At 39.0% G+C, this 25,106-nt stretch overlaps 1 protein-coding gene across 5 annotated transcripts in view; it reads right to left on the bottom strand.

Annotated features, from left to right (window-relative positions):
* Nucleotides 1-14,445, bottom strand: part of UCHL3 (ubiquitin C-terminal hydrolase L3) — a 59,075-nt gene extending 44,630 nt beyond the window's left edge. The window contains exons 1-5 of one of the 5 annotated variants that reach the window (XM_013057212.2): nucleotides 14,107-14,445; nucleotides 13,983-13,989; nucleotides 5,337-5,470; nucleotides 1,460-1,616; nucleotides 1,026-1,111 (exon numbers count right to left, since the gene is read on the bottom strand). In XM_013057212.2, the coding sequence (XP_012912666.1) occupies nucleotides 1,026-1,111; nucleotides 1,460-1,616; nucleotides 5,337-5,470; nucleotides 13,983-13,989; nucleotides 14,107-14,148 (426 nt within the window). In that variant the 5' untranslated portion in view covers nucleotides 14,149-14,445. Of the gene's footprint in view, nucleotides 1-1,025; nucleotides 1,112-1,459; nucleotides 1,617-5,336; nucleotides 5,471-13,977; nucleotides 13,990-14,106 lie in introns of all 5 variants that reach the window. The other 4 variants (XM_004754395.3, XM_004754397.3, XM_004754396.3 and 1 more) reach the window with 4 other exon arrangements.
* Between the last annotated feature and the right edge of the window lie 10,661 nt (nucleotides 14,446-25,106).

Genomic DNA, 25,106 nt, shown 5'->3' on the forward strand with positions numbered 1-25,106 from the left:
AAAGAGGAAAAATATTAAATTTCCAACAATAATTTATTGGTGAAATAAAATACTGCTCAATGGAAAGCTATGCAGCCATTAAATGATGATGTCAAATATATACTTACTGGTATGTAATACGTTTGTGATAAGTTAAGTGAAAAAAGCAAGTTATAAAACAGTATTACAGTGTGATCAAATTTTTGTTTTAAAAAATTGTGTATATACATATATACTCCCTATAAAAAATATGACTAATGGTGGCTACCTGTCATTGGTGGGATTACTGGTGATTTTTATGTTGTTTATTGTACTTTTGTGGAAAATAAAGATATTTTATGAGATCTATAGGTTTTTTTAAGAAAAAAATTAAGATAATTGAAGTATATAAAAATGCTAAAACAACATAATCAAATCAATGACTTTACTGGGCACAAACTCTGTTCAAGTCATTTTTCTAGCCAAATAATCTGTATACTACACTGCTTCTAATTTTAGAGAATTTACCATCTATGTAATAGTGTTACTAAAAGGTAAAAAGAACCTCAAAAGAAAAATAGATTTCAAAGCCAATAAAATTTAAATGCCACTCTAAAACAATTCTACGAAATTGTACAATTATTTAAAAGTAGATTATGGCTTGTGTCTTCACACATGCAAAAACATTAATAAGAGCATAAGAGAACCAAAGTGTGGTCTAGAATCTACCATTAAACTTTTGCTTTTTCCATTGGTCTTCAGCCTTGTTTCAGATTCCCAGTGAAAGACAAATAGAGTATTGGCAGGCATATATATATTATAGGGAATGGTAAGCAATAGCCAATCATAAAACATTTTTAAAATTTGTCAATAAAACTTTTTTCTCTAATTCAGCTCTGGATGTAGAAAAGTGGCAATTTATCAATATTTATGGATATTTCAGGTAATGACACAACAAAAACCGTAAGTGCTCAAAACTATAGTTTTAAGACAAACCCCCAAACAGAATCTACAATCCCACAAAACTTTGCCCATAACTGAGATTGAGACAGAAAGAAGGTACCGACGTCATAGTTCTCTAGATATCTGGCTCGTTCTTCAGGACTCATTGACACGGACTCCTCGAGGAATTTTTTCAAGGTTGATCCAGATTCTGAGAATTTTAAAAAAGATCAAATTGAGAAGGTTTGCTATCTCACTGATACATGAAAATACTAGAAGCATGTTAACTTTTTCAGGTAAAAACTTCTTCACTGGTAAATTGGGAATGTAAGAAAACTTGGATAAATGATAGGCTTTTGTTTGTTCATGGGTCATATAAAAGAATGGGAAAGATTAGTATTTCTTCTACACAATACTTCCCACTATAAAAGAAAGGAGAGAGGAAAAGGTTTCCTTTAATACTTGAAAAGAGAGAACTATAGCACCACCTACTGCTCAATAGGTTAACTTTTAACTTGGGTGGGGGTGAGGGGATAAACAGTAATATAAAATCATTTACCAAAGTGCATCTTGTCTTTATTGTTGGCAATAGCATGGATCAGTCCAATTGTTCCACAGGCATTGCTGATTGTTTGCTTCATGAAATATACTGATGATGTAACATCTTGTCCCTGAGATTTTATTTTTTCCTCCTCTTCTGTTCTGAATACTTCATACTATTAAAAAAAAGTCAATAGTCTAAATATGAAAATAATACATTAAAAAGAAATCGAACATAGGGGCTCCTGGGTAGCTCAGTTGGTTAAGCGGCTGCCTTTGGCTCAGGTCATGATCCCAGGGTCCTGGGATTGAGTCCCACATCAGGCTCCCTGCTCTGTGGAGAGCCTGCTTCTCCCTCTCCCTCTGCCTGCCATTCTGCCTACTTGTGCTCTCTATCTCTCTGTCAAATAAATAAAATCTTAAAAAAAAAAAAAAAAAGGAAATCAAACATAAAACGGGGGGCGCCTGGGTGGCTCAGTGGGTTAAGCTGCTGCCTTTGGCTCAGGTCATGATCTCAGGGCCCTGGGATCGAGTCCCGCATCAGACTCTCTGCTCAGCAGGGAGCCTGCTTCCTCCTCTCTCTCTCTGTCTGCCTCTCTGCCTACTTGTGATCTCTCTCTGTAAAATAAATAATAAAATCTTAAAAAAAAAACATAAAACTGGGACACTTCTAACTATTCATCAATAGGGGTTTGGTTAACATACTATGGCATATCTTTTTTTTTTTTTTTAAAGATTTTTTATTTATTTATTTTACAGAGAGAGATCACAAGTAGGCAGAGAGGCAGGCAGAGAGAGAGAGAGGAGGAAGCAGGCTCCCGCTGAGCAGAGAGCCCGATGGGGACTCGATCCCAGGACCCCGAGATCATGACCTGAGCCGAAGGCAGCGGCTTAACCCACTGAGCCACCCAGGCGCCCCACTATGGCATATCTTAATGGAATACTATAAAGCACTTACAAAGAACAAAATAGATTTACATATTCCAACTCAGAAATTTGTCCATGATTATACGGTGGTTCTAGGTCAATATATATTAATATGATTCTCATTTATGTTTTTAAAATATCTACTTTATAGGGGCACCTGGGTGACTCCTGATTTTGACTCAACTCATGGTCTAAAGGTCCATGAGAGGGAGCCCAGCGTCAGGCTCTGCACTAGGCAGAGCCTGGTTAGATTCTCTCTCTCCCTCTGCCCCTCCCCATCCACTCATGTGCATATGTGCATTCTCTCTCTCTGATAGATTACAAAAAAAAAAAGGTTTAAGGTTTAAGGGGCGCCTGGGTAGCTCAGCCAATTAAGCACCTGCCTTGGGCTCAGGTCGTGATCTTGAGGTCCTGGGATAGAGCCCTGCATCAGACTCCCTGCTTACTGGGGAGTCTGTTTCTCTCTCCTTCTGCCGCTCCCCTCTGCTCATGCTCTCTTTCACTCTCTCTCTCTCTCTCTCTCCCTCTCACTCAAATAAATATTAAAAAGAAAAAAGAACACAGAAGCCGGAAACACTTCATATTCCTCAAATATCCACTAGATATCTTTTGAGTGACTTTAATATATCACTTATGAATGGAATAAGAATATACCAAATTGTAAGAGAGATCCTGAAGTGGTAGATGCCATTATATTCTCCACTTCAGTATTTGAGAATTTGTGTTCTTTCTAGCAGTAGGCACAATGAGCTTTTCAGTACTGGTGATCTACTAAATGAAGAGTCCAATCGATAAGGACAACAGGCTTTTTTAAAAATACTAAAGACCCACTAAATGAAGGAGACCAATCCAGTTTATTCTTTAACTTTAAAAAGTGAATTAAAAAATTTTAAAAATAGGGGCGCCTGGGTGGCTCAGTGGGTTAAGCTGCTGCCTTCGGCTCAGGTCATGATCTCGGGGTCCTGGGATCGAGCCCCGCGTCGGGCTCTCTGCTCAGCAGGGAGCCTGCTTCCTCCTCTCTCTCTCTCTGCCTGCCTCTCTGCCTGCTTGTGATCTCTGTCTGTCAAATATATAAATAAAAAAATCTTTAAAAAAAAAAAAAAAAATTTTAAAAATAAGAAGAAACTTTAAAAGAAAGATAGATCATTAAACTCCATGTTTTGGGAAATTTCCAATTCAGATCATAAACTCACATTTGTATCACACCAACTAAGAAATCCTAAGCTTTAAGCAGCTGTTTTCTTTTCTTTTTATTGTTCCTTACAATTGGAGTAAGGGATAGCTATCCTGGGATAGCTATCTACTGGCTTATTTTAGTAATTAAAAAAAAATTAATTAATTACAATAAAGCTGGACTAAGAGTAAACTTAAGCGTCCTAATGCCTTCTCAAATTTCAGAATAATTACAGCCTTACCATTAAAACTAGTTCAGTCTAATAATGGATAATCAACAAGAAATTTCTAACTTTGAGTTCCTATATTATAAACAGCAAATATGAATAAAAATCCCTTCCTTAATTAATTTGTTTTATAGAACCTTAAGTAGAAAAGAGAAGTATTTCAGTATTTTTAATTTATATTGAATTGAGGCTAATTAGTTTTGGCATAAAGAAAATTATCCAGGAATTTCTAGGACTGAACAAAGCCTAATTCTTACTGACTGTGAGACCTGGCTCCATTCATTCCTGAAAAATAAGATGACCTGAGCATGTATTTACCAAGTCATCAATACTTCACTTCTCCCACATCTTTCCATTTACTTCCTCATTTTTCACAACTACTGACTTCATCCTGTTGTTTCTAAATTTAAAATAAAAATCAGAAAAAATCAGAAGGATATGAACTCAAAAGCTGTTTTAAAATGAACTTAAAAGGGGCGCCTGGGTGGTGCAGTGGGTTAGGCCTCTGGCTTTGGCTCGGGTTGTGGTCTCAGGGTCCTGGAATTGAGCCCCGCATCGGGTTCTCTGCTCAGTGGGGAGCCTGCTTCCCCTTCTCTCTCTACCTGCCTCTCTGACTACTTGTGATCTCTTTCTCTCTGTCAGATAAATAAGTAAAATCTTTAAAAAAATAAAATAAAATAAAATGAACTTAAAATTTCTGCCTCCATAATGCATATATCTAGACATTTTAGAAGAAAGGCCTGAAGTATGGAGGTATGAAATTAAATACAGAACCCTAAGAAAAGCAAATTATAATCCCCAACACATCCTAAATCTGCCAATTAAGCTGTATTTAAACTTAATGATTTCCAAACATACTGAGTTTATTCTGAAAATAATATAACCCCTGTCATTAGTTATACCTACCTCCTTAAAGACTTCTTTTTTACATATATTGGAAACAATTACATATTTTATATACTGTAATTGTGAATATTCTTTATTCATGCCTTCTCTAAGACAGATTTAAGATTATTCCAGTACCTTACATTTCTAAAGTAGATACAACAAAATGTGATTAAAAGTGCTATCAAAACATGCTGAGGCAAACTAATCATATTTTATAAAAGAAGAAAACCAGTCAAGTTAAAATCTAACTCAGCGTAATCTTTAAAAAAAAAAAAAAAAGGGGGGGCATCTGGGTGGCTCAGTGGGTTAAAGCCTCTGCCTTCGGCTCAAGTCATGGTCCCAGGGTCCTGAAATTGAGCCCCACATCGGGCTCTCTGCTCCATGGGGAGCCTGCTTCCTCCTCTCACTCTCTCTGCCTCCCTCTCTGCCTACTTGTGATCTCTGTCAAATAAATAAAATCTTTAAAAAAAAAAAAATCTAAATCAGCGCTTTATTGTCAATCTATAAATCAAAATCTAAATATCATCTCTTTAATAAAATTAGGCCTTTAAGATGTCTTTTAGATTTCCTTAATTTTATATAAGGGAGTCATCTGTTCTTAAAGAAGAGCATGTTTTTAATTAAACATCGAAAGAGAACATTACATTTACCAGCAACTTTATTATCTTAGTCAACAATTACCTTTTCTGTAATAGGGAAGAGAAGTAACACTGCACACACCGGTCTTGGTACCATGCTAAGGAGTTCAGGATCCATTCCATATACATCAACAAACTGCCAGTTAGGATGTAGACCTAATTGTTTGAGAAACTGGTAAAAGGTGAAAATAAACAAAAATTGTAGTGTTAACAGAGAAATAATGAACATGTATTACTGAGTATCTAATACATAAAAGAGAATGAAAGGTACGATTATTAATGATGTTTGGTAAGAATGAAGTAAAGCAGGTTTTCCATGAACAGGGTGGGAGGAAATAGCAATATATTTATACCAATTAAGAAAAATTAAAATTTTGGGGCGCCTGGGTGGCTCAGTGGGTTAAAGCCTCTGCCTTCAGCTCAGGTCGTGATCCCAGGGTCCTGGGATTGAGTCTCACATCAGGCACTCTGCTCAACAGGGAGCCTGCTTCCTCCTCTCTCTCTCTCTGCCTGCCTCTCTGCCTACTTGTGATCTCTGTCAAATAAATTAATAAAAATCTTAAAAAAAGAGAGAGAAAGAAACATTGAAATTTTATAATATATTAAGCAAAATTCTTTTTTTCAAAATCTATTACTTTGGGATTGAACATAATAAACCAGGACTTCACCAAACACTACAAATTAGTTTGGTTGATATGTTAAACTCATTCCCAATATATGATTTTTAAGAAGGTGTATTTAAGTCCTAGCAAATAAAGAATTATATTAGATGATAAACACAGTTTATCCACTTACCAAAGATGATGCTTGAGGTTTAAGACAGACATTTATCACAAATTATATCAATGAGCAAAAAGTACATAAAGCCAAAAAAGCCCAGTGATTATATGAACACCAGAAAATCCTTGATATAAGAAGTAAACTATGGGCTTCCTGACCCCTACTATACAGTGAAACCTATTCAACTTCATTATCTCTCATACTTGGCAAAACAACTGTAACAAAAGATTAGTGATTTTTTAAACTCTTAAGATTTCATAGGAAAATAAAATGTCAGACCCTAATCTATTGCAGAGAGAAAAAATAATGAGAATGATGTCAATTTCACAGTGAAGTCTTAATAAGTATTTGTGTTGAATGAAGCTATTGATTTATAAAAGTAAACGATCACTGGGGCACCTGGGTGGCTCAAAGGATTAAAGCCTCTGCCTTCGGCTCAGGTTATGATCCCAAGGTCCTGGGATTGAGCCCCGCATTGGGCTCCCTGCTCAGCGGGGAGCCTACTTACTCCTCTCTCTCTGTCTGCCTTTCTGCCTACTTGTGATCTCTGTCTGTCAAGTAAATAAGCAAAATCTTAAAAATAAATAAATAAATAAAAGTAAACCATTACAAAATAAGGTTTATACAACAGAAAAAAAAGCAGACAGGAAAAAAAATCATATTAAAAATGCATCACGGGACACCTGGTGGCTCAGTTGTTTGACATTGACTCTTCTTTTCAGCTCATGATCTCAGGATTATGAGACTGAACCCCATTTTGGGCTCCCCGCTGGGCGTGGAGACTGTTTTAAGATTCTCCTTCTCTCTCTGCCCCTCCCCCTCTAAAAAAGTGGGCCATTATATCTTACTTCAAGAATATAAATTAATGGGGTGCCTGAGTGGCTTAGTTCAGTTAAGCGTCCAATTCTTGATTTCAGCTCAGGTCATGATCTCAGCATTGTGAGATCAAGCCCCAAGTTGGGCGTTGCACTGAGCATGGAGTCTGCTTAGGAGTCTCTCTCTCCCTTGCCCTCTGCCCCTTCCTCCCCTCTCTGAGCACTCTCTTTCTCTCTCTTTCTCTAATATATATATATATATATATATATATATATATATATATATTTAAACAATGTTAGGTCAGTAGGTAACACATGTATATATATGTGTATATATATATAAAACACATATTGTTAGGTCAATAGGTAACATATTGTCAAAAACATATTGACAATGTTAGATCAAAACATATATATATAATATGTGTGTGTGTATATATATAGATATATATACACACATACCTATTGACCTAACATTGTCTAAAATTTGAAAATAAGACAGTGCCTTGGGTACTTCTCCCTGAAGAATGATCGCATGTACCTGGACTATCAGCTGAGATCTTGCAAAACCAACAGAAACAATGCCATGTTACATAAACCGTGCCATTCGTCTCATACAGTCAGGTTCTATAAGAAAAGGCCTTCCTAATTAAATAGCTAGTCAGTCTCCTTCTCTGCCTGGTGAAGAAACTCTAAATAATGATAATATGGTTGGTCAAAAATAAGGTCCTAGATACATTTAATAAGAAATATATGGAATTTAAAAAACATCTCTTGGTGGAATGTGCTCAACACCTAATTAAGTTAATCAAGTCACATGCCCTCCAACAGTCTGGGGTCACAAAAATCAATGCACTCCTTTATATTATACCTATTCTTCATCTGATTCCCCTCACTCCAAACTAATTTTCTCTCCATTCTCCACTTTCTCTAAAATTCTTAGTTGATGCCCTTCTCAAAATTCAGTTTTATGTAGAAACCAAAACAATTAAAACTGACAAAGTCAAGGGAAGGAACGGTGTCTTATTCATTTTTTAAATCCCATCCCCTAGCACTGTGCCTGGCTAAACCAAAGACACTAAAGTTTTACTTGTTGAACTGAAGATTATAGCTCTATTTTAACAGATAATCTAGCCATCTCTATGTCTATATATGTCCATTAAGCTCTGGACATGTATTTAAAATATGTTCATTTTTATTTGTGTCATGTTAAATAGATGGAAAAAATATATTTGCCTAATCTAAAACCAGGCATTCATTTAATCAACTCAGAATAGTACCTGCCCAGTCTACAACCATACCATCCTGAACGCACCCCGATCTTGCCTGATCTCAGAAGCTAAGCAGCGTCATGCCTGGTTAGTACTTGGTTGGGAGAATACTACCTGCCCAGGATTGAGACCTCTAAAAGGAAAAGTATCATGAACCCCGATGAGAGGATTTAAATTATTTAATTTTATATACCCCAAAAAGTCATGCTGTCATAAAATTATAAAACAAGATGGTACACATAACAGAGTAATTTCACATCTGTGCCACAAACAGCAAGTAAGACTTAAATATTTTAGTGACAGTGTGGACAAGACTGGCCAATTTCTGTGAAGTAGAAGCCTTTTTCTCAACTGGCTCCACAGCAACCAAAGTTGTTAAGTATGAAAATACCAAGATCTAGGGCAGCAACTCTAGTGAGATTGGTAAGTAACAAACTGAGGAATGAACGACTAAATTAACATACAAAGGGCTAAATTTTAACTGGAATCACACTTTTTAAAACTTTTTACTCATATTACTAATCAAATGAGATTGATACAAAAAAAATTCCGTCATTATCAAGAATATTAGTTGCACCCTCTGACCAGATTTCTGTAAGATTCACATAGGAAGTCACCACACAAATAAAAAGAACAAAGGCAGCTATTAATAGTAACTACCTCTGGGAAGTTGAGAAAGGGTGAGGAAGAAGGCTTTTAACTTTCACCTCTTACTTTTTTTTTTTAATCATGAAGCTGTCCTACATTGATTATTAAGACAAAAACAAAACCTGCGTTTAAAATTACCCTATGCAAATAGAGAAAGACTGAATGGAAATTCTCTAAAATATTGACTGCAGTTAGCTTGGGTGGTGTGAATTCAACTTTTATTTTCCAGTTTTTAAAAAATGTGTTATTTTCACAATAGGTATATATAGTTTGTAAGTTACAAAAAGCTATAGAACTGACACACATATGTATTTTAGTTAAATTTACAAAACTGGGAGAAAACTCAAAATAACAATCTTAAAACTACTCCAAAATAAATCTCTCCAGACTGCCCACAGAGTATTCTTTATATGCATTTGCAAAGCCATCTCTACACAATTAGAAGCATCCAGTTTGCATCGAGCAGGCTAAATGGTATTATAACCTCGAATACCATATTTTTGGCTTTTCTAAACATTAGATAATAAAATAACAAAATTCTGACTGATAAGCTCACTAAACTTTCAGAATGCCATTAAAATTTTGGCCAGTCAAGAAAAATGAGAAGGGGTACTTTAGGAGCACCTGGCTGGCTCAGTCAGTTAAGTGTCTGACTTCAGCTCAGGTCATGATCTCAGGATCCTGGGATGGAGCCCTGTGTCTGGCTCCCTGCTAATAGGGAGTCTGCTTGTCTCTCTCACTCTGTCCCTCTCCCTGCTCCTTGTGCATGCTCTCTCATGATCCTTAGGTCACTTATTTTTTTTATTCTATGGTCCAATGATAAAATTTTCCACCAAATAAATTTAAAATTATTTTTAAATATTTTTAAAAGCTATCATGTATCAGAAACCACGCTAAAGGCTTAAAGTCCTTCACCATTATTGCAACAGGCAAGGTAGCTTTTATTAAATCCTTTTACCAGTTGAGAACATGGAGTCTGAGAGTTTACATGATTTTTTAAGCACACACTGCCAGAACCCACATGCAGAGCTCTGGATGCTCTCATCCCTATTTACTTTTCTAGCCTCGTTTTTTACTGTCTGAAGTCTCTTTTTCTGTATCTTGTTCTCTAACTTTAGCTACAAAGTCTACATTCTCAAAGGGTCTATAACCACCTCTACTCTCCAGGTTTTAGCACACAAGTTAGATTTCTCTACATGAAAAATTGTTACCTTCTACCCCTAATTTATAGGGAATTCTTCCTCCTTTTAGGTGACAAATAATAAAAACTCTGATTTTAGAAATTTAAGAAAATAGAAAAATAATATTCACTTTCCTTTTAAATTTGTTCTAAAGCCACTTTCTCCAGTCTTTAACGGCCTGCTCATGGCAACAACAGATTCTACCTTATTACTAAATTGTTAATGATTTAGGTTCTAACGGAAATTTTACTTATTTAGTACTTGCTTGACATTACTACTAATAAACATGTATTAGTAATAATGGCTAGATGCAGAAATAGGAGAAATGAGTTAAATGAGAATAATTTTTTCTATCACTTAACTGATTTTATTCCAGGTAAGTCTTACCTGCAACATGACAAAATATCCTTAAAAGGGACTAACAGCATATTAATCAATAAGAAAAATCATTGCTTACCACATCTACAGAGACACATGGTTACTAGTTAGTATCTGACATTTAATAATGTTCTCCATATAGTAAATATGGATTGATCATTCTTCTACAAACTAGGTACCATTAAAACATAAAATAGTACTTGTTCAAATTAAGAGTACAATAATATGCAACTATCAAACTGTAACAAGTAAAAGGCCTAAGATTCCTTTAAGTTAGGGAAATAGGGAGTCTGGGGATAGATGCTATTGGGGTGTATCTATGGTTTAATTTATTAATTCTCCAAATTCTAAGTCAGTTATTAAATTTGTATTCCTTTTCTACCCTCAGTTTTGTCACTAATATATAGACAATAAAGAAAAAAAACACAAAAATTTGGTTAGAACTAATCACTTCTTAGATATCTGGCCATTCTTCCCTAAAAGCATATTACTTCTTTAAAACAAATTGAACCATGTCAAAGCAAGCCAGAAATAGGAAAGAATCATACACTAAAATAACATCTTTTCCCTGTTTATGTCACCTCAGAATGGTCTCCTGTCACCATCCAACCTATTATGTTTCTCCTAATGGAGAAACAGTATCCTATTAATTTTTTTCATTGTACTTAAAACAATTGCTAATTGTTTGCTTACTTGTTTATTGTCTATCTTCACACTGAAATGAAAAACAGAAAACCATGAATATTTTAATCACCAGAATAACCAGCTCCCTCTTATAAAAGATATTATTTCTATTATATGAATATTATTATAAAAGGTATTATTATTTATAATATATTATGTGAATAATATTATTAATTAATTGAAAAAGTACATTTTGGTCTTGGGGGTTTTTTAGTGAATGCATTTTATAGTTTATTACGATTACCTAGGAAAAGTCCAGTAGCGGCTGGATCGCATCACAGCTGAATAAATTTATATCTTATTAACAAATAACATTATAATCTAAAAAATAGTTTTGTCCATTAGCCTGTTTTATGGTTGGTTAATTACACTGATTGACTTTGGAATGATGAACTAGCTTTGCAATACCTGCATAAACTGCTTAGTCTTGAAATATTAACCTTTTCACACATTGCTACATTCTCTTTGCTAACATTTTGTTGAAGATTTTTAGATCCCATGAGGGATACTGGTCTGCAGTTACTCATATTATGGCTTATCCAGTAATGCTGGCCATTAAAATGAATTCCTAAGTTTCCCTCTTTCTTCTATGTTTATGTAGAATTGGTATTATTTCTTCCTTAAATAATCTTCTCAAGGGATGCAGAAAAGTCATCTGAGAAAATCAAACACGGATTCATGGTAATAACTCTCAGCAAACTAGGAAAAAAAGTAAATTTCTCTGAGAAAAAGTATTTACTGACACCCTACAATTCATATACCAAATGATGAAAAATCAAATGTTTTCCACCCAAGGTCTGGTACAAGACAAGCATGTCCTCTCTTTCCATTCTAGTCAACTTTGTACTGAAGGTCCCAACTAGTGGAATAAGAAATATTAAAGTACACAGATTGAAAAAGAAGAAATAAAAAGGTCTATTCCCAGACAATATGATGGTCTATATAGAATGCCCCCAAAACATTCATAAAAAAGCCACCAGAATAAGTGAATTTAGCAAGGTAGTAGGATATAAGTCAACATACATAAATCAACCACATCTCTATACATAACAATTAGAAATTAAAAATTTTAAAACAGTATCATTTACAACAGTACTGAAAATCATTAATATTCAAGTATATATCTTATAAAATATATGCAAGACTTAAATGCTAAAACTATAAAACACTGTTGAATGAAATGAAAGACCCAAGTAAATGATGAGATATATATTATCTTGGGCTTCCTGACCCCTACTATACAGTGAAACCTATTCAACTTCATTATCTCTCATACTTGGCAAAACAACTGTAACAAAAGATTACTTTTACTTGGGTCTTATCCAAGTAAATGATGGGTTACAAGACTCAATATTTTTAGGATGTTAATTTTTTCCCCAAATTAAATCTATATACTTAGACACACATTCACCATCACAATCACAATTTTTTTGTAGAACTTGACAAGATGATTCAAATTTATATGCTAAGACAAAGGAACTAAAATAACCAAAAACAATTTCAAAAATGAACAAAGTAGGAGGATACTCGCCATTTGAGTTCAAGATTTACTACAAAACTATAGTAATCAAAACAGTGTGGTATTGAGAAAAGAACCAACACACAGATAAATGGAAAAGAACAGTCTACATGTATGGTAAATTAATTTTTCACAAAAGGTGTAAATATCATTTTGGATTAAGTCTGAAAAAAAATACCTCCTTCCTCTGGCTCTAAATCAGAAGTTGCAAATACTGATTTTTTTTCAGGCCCCCAATTTTTTTTACAAAAGGGTCAAAATGTTTCAAGGAAAAAATGAACAGCAAATTTCAAAGGTGGAAAACTAAAGAAAATGTACATGATAATGGGCAGGGAATGCCACCTAAAGAGTAATATAAACGATATATGCTGGTTTTCAGTTTTGTATGTTTCTAGGTTACTAAAGAGACAAGAGTTTGGAGTCATTCCGAAAGCATAAAATAAACTGCATAAGATGAAGGATTTGGTCTCAACATTAAGATAAAGCATTTCTATCTACTTTTGGTATATAAGAAATTTTTGAAAGGTTTCTACAAGGTTTGAAAACCAAAAATCAATTACGTACATGATGAATCACTATTCTTTGGTGATGAAAAGGGAAGATCATGTTGGGGGGTGGGGGAGTATATCATATAATAAAGTAAGAGGGCAGTAAAAAGTCAATGAGCTGTTGAGAATGAAAAACAGGTTAAGACAAAATACACCTGAGCAAATCAAAAGTTTATATACCGGGTATCACTTATTGTTCTTTTAAGGAGCGGCTGGGAGATGTTCCCTTTTCCCTTCCCAAACCTGAACCTTCCATACCCTCTAGAGGACTGTTCAAGGGCTGGCAGGTGGGCAAAGAATGGCGTGGGTTTCCATTAGTGCGCTTTCTGTGGTATCAAAGCAAAACTGAATTCCAGTTTTAAGAGACTGGAAGAGAAAGGGGGCGTGGCGGGGAAGAGAAGGGACTTGATGGAGCAAGAGAAGATGATTGGAAGATGATTTCATAGTGCAGGCGGTGGATGAAATTACAAGGACTGGGTGGGCGAGTTTACAAAGCTTGGAGTCAGGTAGTGTAGACAAATTAGTCACCCAGAAGGTCCAAGGGTTGGGAAATGATGGAATCGGCACGAGTAAAACGAAGAGGGAGGAGGTATGGGAATACAGGGTCAACACGCCACAAGCCTCAGACCCGGAGACCCCAGGAAACGCGATGACTGGGCAATAGGACCAGAGGAGGGGCTGAGACAGCGGGGAGCATCTCCAGGAGCCAGGTGGGAGGCACACGCCGTAGAGGGGGCACACTCGTCAGAAGCAGAGCAAGAGGGGCCCTCACGGAATCTAATTCCAGATTCCTAGTGAGCGCCGAGATGCAGGCGGGCAGGGAGGGCTCCGGGGTCGCGAGCGGCAGACACCTCACTCACCTGGTTGGTGACCTGAAAACGGAACAGAGAACACAATTTATAGAAACAAACTGCTCCCGACTAGCCGCGGCGGCCCGCTTCCCTCGACCCCTGCCCGCGGCCTCGGGCCCAGATCCGAGCCGCGCTCACCTCGGGATTGGCCTCCAGCGGCAGCCAGCGCTGACCCTCCATCGCCGCTGCGCCCGGCGCCTCTCCAGGTCTGACAGCCGCCGCCGTCGCAGCCGCCGCCGCTTCCGCCCCCGCGCTTCTTGACCTGGGACCGTCTAACCCTCCGCCCCCACCCCGGGAGGGGGGCTGAAGAACGAAGCGGAGCTTGGCAACACTCTAGCCCCTTTCTTGCTCTCTGCAGAGCCACACTCAAGCCTTACAAATTAAGATACAATCGGAGAGGAGAAGAGAAGCCACCTCCCTACTGCCCAAGGAAAAAGAACCTGAATCCACAGCCAGCTCCCCTCTCACTTGGACTGTTCCTATCCAAGGCAGGCGCTCGCGCGCTACGCATGCGCCATGCAAGGGCCGGGGACCGCATGTTCGCCCGCGCCCTCCCATTCCTGCAGCTTCATCTGGAGGCGCCAGGGGGCGCCCGAGAGGCGAGACGGGACTGCCACCCACACATCAAGACCCCTGAAGGCCAGGATGCCCAGGAGTCCTGTCCCAAAAGCTCTTTTGTCACAGTGCAGTTGATATATTGGCCTTTTCTAATGTTGTAGAATGGGGCAGGGGTAAGGGACGGAGGGTGTGGGGGGAGGGACTGTGCCCTCTGAATACCTATTCAGTTACGTCTAAAAAAAAAAAAATGCCAAGCATCAGTTAAGAATCAGACTGCATTCACCATAGGGTAGAAGAGGTGGACAGAAGAATGAAAAATCACAGTGAAGTATGATACATATGTGATAGTGGTAGCATGAGGCATAGAACTGCAGAGATGTGCAGCTAGATGGGGGAGAGTATGTCCAGAGGCTTCCAGCAGAAGGTAAACAGATGGAGTGAACTTTTTAAAAAGATTTTATTTATTTACTTGACAGAGATCACAAGTAGGCAGCGAGGAAGGCGGGGGGGGGGGCACCGAGCAGAGAGCCCAGTGCGGGGGGGTGGGGGGGGCGGTACTTGGATCCCAGGACCCTGAGATCGTGACCTGAGCCGAAGGCAGAGGCTTAAACCTACTGAGCCACCCAGGAGCTCCTGGAGTGAACTCTTGGGCACCTGAGTGGCTCGGTAGGTTAAAGCCTCTGCCTTTGGCTCAGGTCATGATCCCAGGGTCCTGGAATCGAGCTCCGCATCTGGCTCTCAGCTCCATGGGGAGCCTGCTTCCTCTTCTCTCTCTGCCTGCCTCTCTGCCTACTTGTGATCTCTGTCTGTCAAATAAATAAATAAAAATCTTAAAAAAAAAAAAAAAGACATAGTGAACTCTTAAGACTTTAGCCAAGCAGAGAGGAGGATGCTCTGAAGAAGGGAAAGTATGCACTGTGGCTGTAGACCCAGAAAGACTGAAGGACTGAGGTTAGAGGTGATGCTGGAGAGGTAAGAAGGGACAAGCCCATCCAGACATCCGGGCTTCATTCTGAAAACAGCAAGGAACCATGGAAGGATTTTTTTTTTTATTTTTTTTTTTTAAGGATTTTATTTATTTATTTGTCAGAGAGCAAGCGAGAGCGAGCGAGAGCGAGCACAGGCAGACAGAATGGCAGGCAGAGTCAGAGGGAGAAGCAGGCTCCCCGCGGAGCAAGGAGCCCGATGTGGGACTCGATCCCAGGACGCCGGGATCATGACCTGAGCTGAAGGCAGCTGCCCAACCAACTGAGCCACCCAGGCGTCCCCCATGGAAGGATTTTACACAGGATTTTCATCTCTCTCCTCCACCAATCTGTAAATTCCATGAGGTCTGCAGGAATGTCTTTTTAAATTCTTCACATTGTTTCCCTAAAGCCTCACCCAGTGTCTGATACATAGTAGATGCTCAATAAATACTTGAGGAACGAATAGAATCATCAGATATGCTGAAATATTGTCAATATTGTAGGATATGTGTAAGAGTGAAATGTTGAGAGAATTAAGGCAATAACCATGGAGACGGAGAGGTAGGCACAGATTAAAGAGAAACTGCTTTAAGGAGGTATCCCTTTGATGAGCAGGAATTGTTAATGGTAACCATAGATTTGATCTGGGGTCCAGTGCATACTGCTACTCTGCACCCAATAGAGGGCATTCCAGGAGAGGAGAATTTAGATGTGAGAAAAAGAGGGACCCCTAGGTGGCTCAGTCAGTTAAGTGACTGCCTTTGGCTCAGGTCATGATTCTAGGTCCTAGAATTGAGTCCAGTGTCAGGCTCCTCGCTCATTGGGGAGCCTGTTTCTCCCTGCCTTTTCTACTTGCTCTCCCTGCCTGCTTGGGTTCTCTCTCTTTCTCTGACAAATAAATAAATAAAATTTCAAAAAAAAAAAGTGGGAAAAAGGTAATTTTATTATACTGAGTTTGTCTTTCTTGAGGAATGTCCAGCTCTCCCATTCATGTCCTTCTGGCCACTGTTTTTTGACCTCCAAGGAATTTTCAATCTTTTGACTCCTTTCTCTCCTTATCTATCTGATAGATTGCTGTTATACCTACCCATAAGTGACTTGGTAAATCTGAAATGTCCAGCTAATGATAAGCAGTCATTGTTGCATAATACTGAGTTGTATGGCCAGGCTTTCAGCAGCGTGCCAGGGGCTGCTTTCCAAATGACAGACTATCAGAGAATGGCCTTGCTCCAGAACCTTGAGGCTCTGCACTGTGATTCTCTTGTTAGGATTACCTAAGACTCCACATAGCATCCTTACTGACCGTGGGCCGCTCTAGTATCATCAGATCTGCTGAGACATAGGGCCAAACTGCGAGCAGCTTGCATTTCAGCATAGACTTTCTACAGAGCACTATCTTGCTCAGGGACCCACTCAAACTGGCAGCCATCCATGTTGCCCAATAAATGTGTTGCAGCTATATTTTCAAGTGTGGCATATGCTGCTCTCAGAAAGCCAGAGAGGCTCAAGTCCTCTGCCTCTTCCCTATTAATAGGAATTGCAAGATGAGGTAAATTATTCCTCACCTTAGAGAGGCTGTCCCAGTATGCCCCCAGACTCATAAATACTCATACAAATATTATGTAGTAGGCCCCTAATCTTTGTAAGGTTTAACTTCCACACTCTGGCATGAATATACCCATCATCCTATTGAAGGCAGCACTTTTCAAACTTGAATGTGCATACAAACATCTGGGGAATCTGAAATGCAGATTTTGATTCAGTAAGTCTGAGGTGGAACTCCTGGATTCTGCATTATTGGCTCCAACTTTTTTAACCCTCCTTTTCACCTACGTCTTTTGCTATAGAACTTTGAAATTTTTCCCCAGTAAGGGGCAAAGCAGTGTTGATCCTTGTTTTTCATGGATTCTGCATTTTGAATTTGCCTACTTGCTAACATTATTTGTAACCCCCAAATTCATACTCACGTCACGTCCACCGTCATTTGCAGACATGCACAGTGGCAAAAAAAAAAAAAAACTTGAGTTCCCAGCTGAGGTTGAGCAGGCAATATTCTTCCTTCTTGTTTCAGGTCTCATACTAGAAACAAATGTCCTTTTTACAATTTTTTAATGCCACATTTTGTTTTTGCATTTTTGCTTGTTGATGATTCCAGAGTATATATGGCCCCAAGCATTGTGCAAATGTTCTGTCCGGTGTTCCAAACACAAGAATACTGTGACGTGCCTTACACAGAAAATGCATGTGTTAAGTAAGTTCCTTCAAGCATGAGTTATGGTATTGTTGGTCAGAAGTTTAATGTTAATGAGTCAACAATATATATTAAGTGAGGTGTCTCTAAACAGAAACACATTAAACAAGGTTATGTACTGGTCTACTGAAAATGTGATCAGAGGCTCACAGGAACTGAACCTCTATTTCTCCTGGGAGCAGTGGTTCTGTATTTAGTAATGCAGTATTCATGGTGACTTTATAGAGAATAACTATCACAAATAATGAGAATCAACTGTGTATTTCCCCACTCCTTGACACTGAGTTAAGCCATGTAACTTGTTCTGGTCAATAAAGTAGAGCAGAAATAATGGTGTGCCTGTTCCAAGTCTAGGCCTTAACAAGCTTGTGTTTCTGCTTGCTGTCTTGCACTTCTACTGTTGCCTTGAGAAGAATGTGCTTGGGCTAGCCTGTTGGTCCTAGAAACACAGTAAAAGATACCAAGAGCACACCTTGGTAGCTCTTGGTAGCTCACCTAGGTGAGCACCACCTCATCTAGGCTCAGGCTAGACTAGCCAACACATTGCTAACCCTTGAGAATTGTAAGCTAGATTAATGTTTGCTTATAGCAGGACATTGAGAATTTGTGTGTGTTGGGGAAGAGGCATTAGTTTGTTTTTACATAGCATCAGCTAATTGCTATGCCTGCAAAAACTTCAAATAATCAAGTTAAAAGGAATGGCCAGGTAACTGATACACTTGCCCCAAGTAAAATTGTGAAGTTTTACCTCCAGAAATTTAAAAAAATGTATATGGTAATGCAACTTTAATTTATTAATGAACTATTGAACTATGTTAACTAAGTGAGATGTTATGTTAGCAATGAAGCAGTAATATGTATTCAGACTTGATTCAGGCTTTACTTTTTTTTTTTTTAAGATTTTATTTATTTATTTGTGAGAGAGACACAGCAAGAAAGGGAGCACAAGCAGGGGGAGTGGGAGAGAGAGAAGCAGGCTCCTTGCCGAGCAGGGAACCCCATGCGGGGCTCGATCCCAGGACCCCAGGACCATGACCCAAGCCAAAGGCAGACAACCAAGAACTGAGCCACCCAGCCTTTACTCTTAATAGAAATTTTGACATCTCTCATATGTTCGTTGAATCCTCACCACAGTCTGTCAAGTAGGCAGGTGAGATAAGGTTGTCACCATATTACAATCACAGTAACTATGGCTTGGAGAGTGTAAGTTGTTTCCCATGGTTGCACAAGTGGCAGAATGAGACTTCAACCTAGATTTCCTGCAGCAGATCCAGAATTCTTTTCAAAGCAGGAAGGAGGCAGGAGCAGTGTAGATGTTGACAAGCCAGGGAAAGGTACTCAGAAGATAAGCTGGGGATTGGAGGAAGATAAAAAGTATTGTTGCAACAGCAGGTGCCAGAATTCCTCTGCACTGTCTCTTCAGAAAAAATTCACACCATTGATGAACCACTTGGTTTGGAGACTGAGCCCCAAGGACATCCAATTCAGCAGGAGTACAATCAACAGAAAGTCATTATTACATCTCTCTTCGTGAGAGGAGGGTCTGAGGAGGGTTAGAGAAGGTGGGGAAGGAAGAAGGAGAGAGAGAGAGAATGAAAAGGAGGAGATAAAAAAAAGGAGGTAAGTGAGGAGCTTGAGGAGCCTTATAAGGGAGAAAAATCCTAGAACTTAGTGGATGTCAGGGTATTTGATATTATTTTCACTGCTGATGAATGAGTTTGGACATTTTTCAAATTCTTATGCGTTATAACTTCACATCTTTTCATCTTGGATCCATCCTAAAGTTCTTTCTTAAAGCTCCTGTAGCATTTATTATCTATTCCAGTGCTTCCCAATCTTTCTCCCATGTGATACACACAGATAAACAATATATTTCATGTTCTTTTATTGACTTTAATACCAACCGATTGATTTGGGGGGTTGTCAAAGAATATCAAGGTTTGTCACCATTTCCTACTTGACTAAACTCATGGTATCATTTTCTCACCCACTAATGAAAATTCAACAGCTTTTATTCAAAAACAGCAGTATGTTTCTAACAAAGTGGTGTTTGATGTCTTAATAAAAGTAGTTTCTTCTCAAAACTGTGCTCTCTCGTCCTCATAAATTTCTTTCTCATACTCTGAGGGATTTGGTAATTTATCCATCCTTGAACTGGAATAAGCTACCTTTTTGTTTTATCTACTCAAGACTATCTACTTTTTAAGAGCAATAAATTATTTGGCTGTTTTGTGAGAAAACATGGATTTTTGGTTATTAATAAGCCATATTTGCTCTACCGATACAAGTTTACACCCATTGTTCTACGTCCATATCTGGTAATTTTTTGCCAAGTAGTTGTTCTATTTCCATACCTAGTAACTTTATGCTAAATAAAGCATACTCTTTTTAAAGACATCTGAAGTGGCAGTTAAACATAGTAAGTATATAGTCAACAATACCCATAACTCAACAGAAGTGTTGATCGGCTATGACCAAGTTCATGCATGCACTTGAAAAAACAACTGAGTCACAACTACTGTCTGGCTACCTGTCCCTGTAAGAAGCAGGGCAATTGCTGAGATGTTAGATGTGAAAAGAAATAAGAATCTAACAATGGTTGTTATTGTTATGCAGTGTTTGTATAACACCTGACAACCCAATAAGGTTGTCGTCACAGTGTCAACCAGCTCAGGGAATCTTCCAGGTTCAGGCCCACCCAGTTTTCCCTGGAGCTATGGGGATCAATTTCTCTATACACCTGTAACTCATTCGTGGTGCACCACCATAACTACTCACTGTCTTATACCATTTATCTTTATAGAAGTATGTCTAGCTGTCTTCCTACTATATGTGTCTGTATTCTGTTGAGCCTGCATTGCATTGCCAAACCATCATCCTAAAACACAGTTTCTTTGCAATGCTTAAGAACATATCCAGGGTGCCTGGGTGTCTCAGTCCCTTCGGCAGCTGCCTTCAACTCAGATCATGATCCCAGGGTCTTGGGATGAAGCGCTGTATCATTGGCTCCCTGCTCAGTGGGGAGTCTGCTTCTCCCTCTCCTGTTGCTTCCCTCCCTATGCGCACACACACACTCTCTCTCTCTCTCAAATAAATATTTTTTTAAATGAAAAGAACATATCCAAACCTTGCATAATTTGACCTCATCTGCCTGTGTGATGGTTTAACTTGATCAGAAGTCATGATTACCATAATCCAGCCGTGTTTCTGTAAGCCAGGCACTTAACCGACTTAGGTCTCCTTTTAAATAAGAGACTCTACAAGGTCCCTTTAAGCCAAAGTTGAAACCTGAATCCTGCAGGTTTCAGATAAACATGCGAATTGGCCAGGTGAATTGAAAAGTAGAATGCGGGATAGTGACAAACTGGAAAACGTAAAACCTGTCTAAATGCATTCTGCCTCAGTTTTTGAAGTAGCTCCTCTTATTTTCTTTGTTTGGTTTTAAATATGTGGGTAGGCCAGGTTTGGCCCAAAGGCTAAGAATTTGTATAATCCGCTATAAGCTCTAAAACCTACTATGAGTCTAGGATCAGTGGTCATGGCTTATTCCCCTTCCTGCCTCTTTGCTCATGTTCCCCATCTAGTACTACTGCTATCTCCCACAGCCCCCACCCCTGCACCAAAAAAAAAAAAAAAAAAAAAAAAACCAGACACACACACAATCATATTCTTGAACAGCCTGGAGTACAAGTCGAACATTCCGTTAGCACAAGACAGCTGAGAAAGATTTCAGTACGTACTCTGGGAGTTCTGAATCCCTCTGGAGTTCTTGGGAGATTAGACTGCAGACTGTAAGTTAATACCAGAGTTTGAAGTTTTCCCTAATAGCTAGGTGATGTTGCAGAACATTCTAAAGCTTTAGTTCTCTTCTTTTTAAGTTTTATTTATTCATTTGAGTGGGAGAGAGAGAGGGAGGCTGGGGGAAAGGAGCAGGAAGAGAAGAAGAGAGAGAATCCCTAGCAGGTTCCCCACCGAATGCAGAGCCCAACGTGGGGCTCTGTCTCATGACCTCGAGGTCATGATCCGAGCGGAAATCAGGAGTCAGATGGTCAACGCACTGAACCACTTAGGTGCCCTGTGAACTTTAGTTTTCTCATCTTTAAAATGGAAACAATGTATGCTAAAGATCACTTACCGTCTTTTTTTGAGGATTGAATATCATGATGGTTATAATAGGAACCAGTATTTATTAAGTATTTAACCATGTTTCAGGGACTTCACTATGTTGTGATCTCATTTAACAGTTAGTAAAAACCGTCTAAGTCAAATATGAATAGCCTCATTTTTATGGATTGGAAAGCTGTTGTTCAGGAAGGCCGCCTTTACTGAAGTCACACAGCTGAGTGGTGGAAGACAGATTTAGATTCAGGCCTATGTAACTCTAAAGCCTCCGGTGCTGTCCTAGTTTCCCACTGCTGCTGGAACAAACCACCACAAACTTTGTGGCTTAAAACAATGTAAACTTGTTATCTTACAGTCTGAAGGTCAGAAATCCGAAATGGGTTGTACTGGGCTAAAATCAAGGTGGCAGCGGGGCTGTGCTCTTGTGTAAGAGAATCCGTGTCCGTTCCTTTTCCAGGTTCTAGAAGCTGCCTGCTTTTCTTAGCTCTTGTCCTCCACCACTAACACTTTCTCTGTGACTCTAACTCCTTTGTCACCATCTTCCACATAGTAGGACCCTTGTGATGACATGGGGCCCATCTCAGCAAACCAAGAACACCTTCTGATTTTAAGATAAAGGGATTAGCAAACTTAATTCCAACTGTAAATTTAATCCTTCCTTGCTATGTGACATACTATATTCATAAATTCTGGGGTTTGGGAAGTGACTATTTGTTAATTAAACAAATTAACCCATTTGCCTGGGATGGCTCTAATGTTGTGGTGGCCTCTGTGAAGCAAACCAAAATCCACACCTCTAAATGCCTCAAGTTTACAAGGTCAAAATGCTAAGGACAATCAAATCTCGCACAGCCAACTAGGCTTTAAGCCATTGCCAATCAATACCTTCCTTACTTTGCTTCCCCCATTTCTCTATGAAATCTCTTCTTGAGTTCCTGTGAGTGGAGCCTTCCTAACCATTTCTGGCTTGGCACTGCCTGATAGGAATCGATTTCTTTGTTCAAATAAACTCTAAAAATTTTTAACAGGCCTTACTTGGTTTATCTTTTAACACATCTTTAGGAGGCCATTATTTTTGCCTATTATATCTACCAATTGTATAGTATAGCATTAGTAAATGTATTTAGTGGACATTTATTGTTTTTGTTCCTTCAGTACCTTTTCATCTAAGTTTTGTTGCATCATCCTCACCTCTGTCTCCTGAAGGGTATGTGTTCTTATCCCTTTTGTTGCTACTGACTGCCAGTTACACAATTCTACCTCTCATGGCCACAATAGGGGGCAGAGGGAAAAAAATAGTAATGCATCGCCCTAGACACAGTATTGGTCCAAGGGGTGGGCATATGACCCAAATAGGCAAATCAAAGTCTCCCTTTAAGAATTGAGATGGACTCTCTTATATGAGGAACTTGAGAAGCAGTGTGGAAGGTCATGGGGGTTAGGGAGGGAAAAAAATGAAACAAGATGGGATTGGGAGGGAGACAAACTATAAGAGACTCTTAATCTCATGAAACAAACTGAGGGTTGCTGGGTCGTGGGAAGGTAGGGTTAGGGTGGCTAGGTTATGGACATTGGGGAGGGCATGTGCTATGGTGAGTGCTGTGAAATGTGTAAGCCTGATGAGTCACAGACCTGTACTCCTGGGGCAAATAATACATTATATTGGAAAAAAAAGAAAAGAAAAGAAAAAAAGAATTGAGATGAAAGGGGGTGTCCAGGTGGCTCTGTCAGTTAAGTTTCTGACCCTTGGTTTTGGCTCGGGTCGTGATCCAGGGTTGTGAGAGTGAGCCCAGTGTGGGGGTCTGTGTGCTGGAGATTCTTCCCCCACTGCTTTTCCCTCCTCCTCGGTGTGCCTTGCACCCCCTCCCTTTCACATGTGTGCATGTGTGCTCTCACTCTAAAATAAAATAAAATCTTAAAAAAAAAAATTGAGATAGAAGAGCAGCTTCCTCTTTCCCTTTGGATCATGAGCCACAGGCTATGACCTCAGCGGTGCTAGCAGTCATACATCTATGGGCAGAGACTCTCTTCTACAGCATATGGAGAAACCCAAGAGAATAAGCCAACAGACAGACAAACTGAATCAGACCACAGCTGAGAAACAGAGATTTTAATTTTGCTATTAAAATCTCACACTTCTGTGAGATTCCTGCACTTGGCTCCACCCCTGCATTTCAGAGATCACCCCGTGACAGGATGATTTTGCTATTTTGCTCAGGCTACTTTGAGCTGGGTTAATGTTGCTTGGCACGGAAAAGCCCTAAAATAAAAGCTTCGATTGAAGTACTTCTTGCTTCATGTGTATCAGTTTTGTTTTCTCCATTACACCTACAGAGGTCAGAGTTCATGCCATAGTTCTGGGGACATCCTCCTACACATCTGTCAGTGTTGGTTTTGTTTGTTTGGCTAGGAGCTCCAAAACATGTTTTCTTACTTATAGGTCCTACTTAACATGTAATCACAAAAAATAAATATAAATAAAACAAAAGTTATGGCTGTACATCTTGAATTTTAGCATTTTTGACTCTATTCATAAAATCTGTGTTTTCCAAGTCTGAAACTTGCATAAGTTCTGATCTTGAATAAGATGGAGGTCTTAAAAGTAAACAGTTGAGGGGCCCCTGGGTGGCTCAGTGGGTTAAAGCCTCTGCCTTCAGCTCAGGTCATGATCCCGGGGTCCTGGGATCGAGCCCCACATCGGGTTCTCTGCTCAGCGGGGAGCCTGCTTCCTCGACTCTCTGCCTGCCTCTCTGCCTACTTGTGATCTCTGTCTGTCAAATACATAAATAAAATCTTGAAAAAAAAAAAAGTAAACTGTTGGTCAAACATGCTGAAGTGTCAGGAGCACAGAACAAGATTAACAACTGGCAGACATTGGCCTAAACACAATAGACATTTTACTCTCCCCAAATTTTTCAATTTTTGAAAACGGGCACTAATGTCTAAAGAAAAAAAAACAAAAACAGTTCTAAAAGAAATTCATGAAAGGGGAGCCTGGGTGGCTCACTACATTAAGCAGGGGCCTTCAGCTCAGGTCATGATCCCAGGGTCCTGGGATCAAGCTGCACATTGGGCTCCCTGCTCAGTGGGGAGCTTGCCTCTTACTCTCCCACTCCCCCCAGCTTGTGCATGCTCTCTCTCTGTCAAATTAATAAATTTTAAAAACCTTTAAAAAAAATAAAAGGAATGCAGGAAAGATACAGAAAAACAAAATTAACTTTTTAATATATGTTATCTTT

This window comes from Mustela putorius, unplaced genomic scaffold (genome assembly GCF_011764305.1).
Source record: "Mustela putorius furo isolate JIRA1106 unplaced genomic scaffold, ASM1176430v1.1 tig00000480_pilon_pilon_pilon, whole genome shotgun sequence".
Lineage (NCBI taxonomy): Eukaryota > Metazoa > Chordata > Mammalia > Carnivora > Mustelidae > Mustela > Mustela putorius.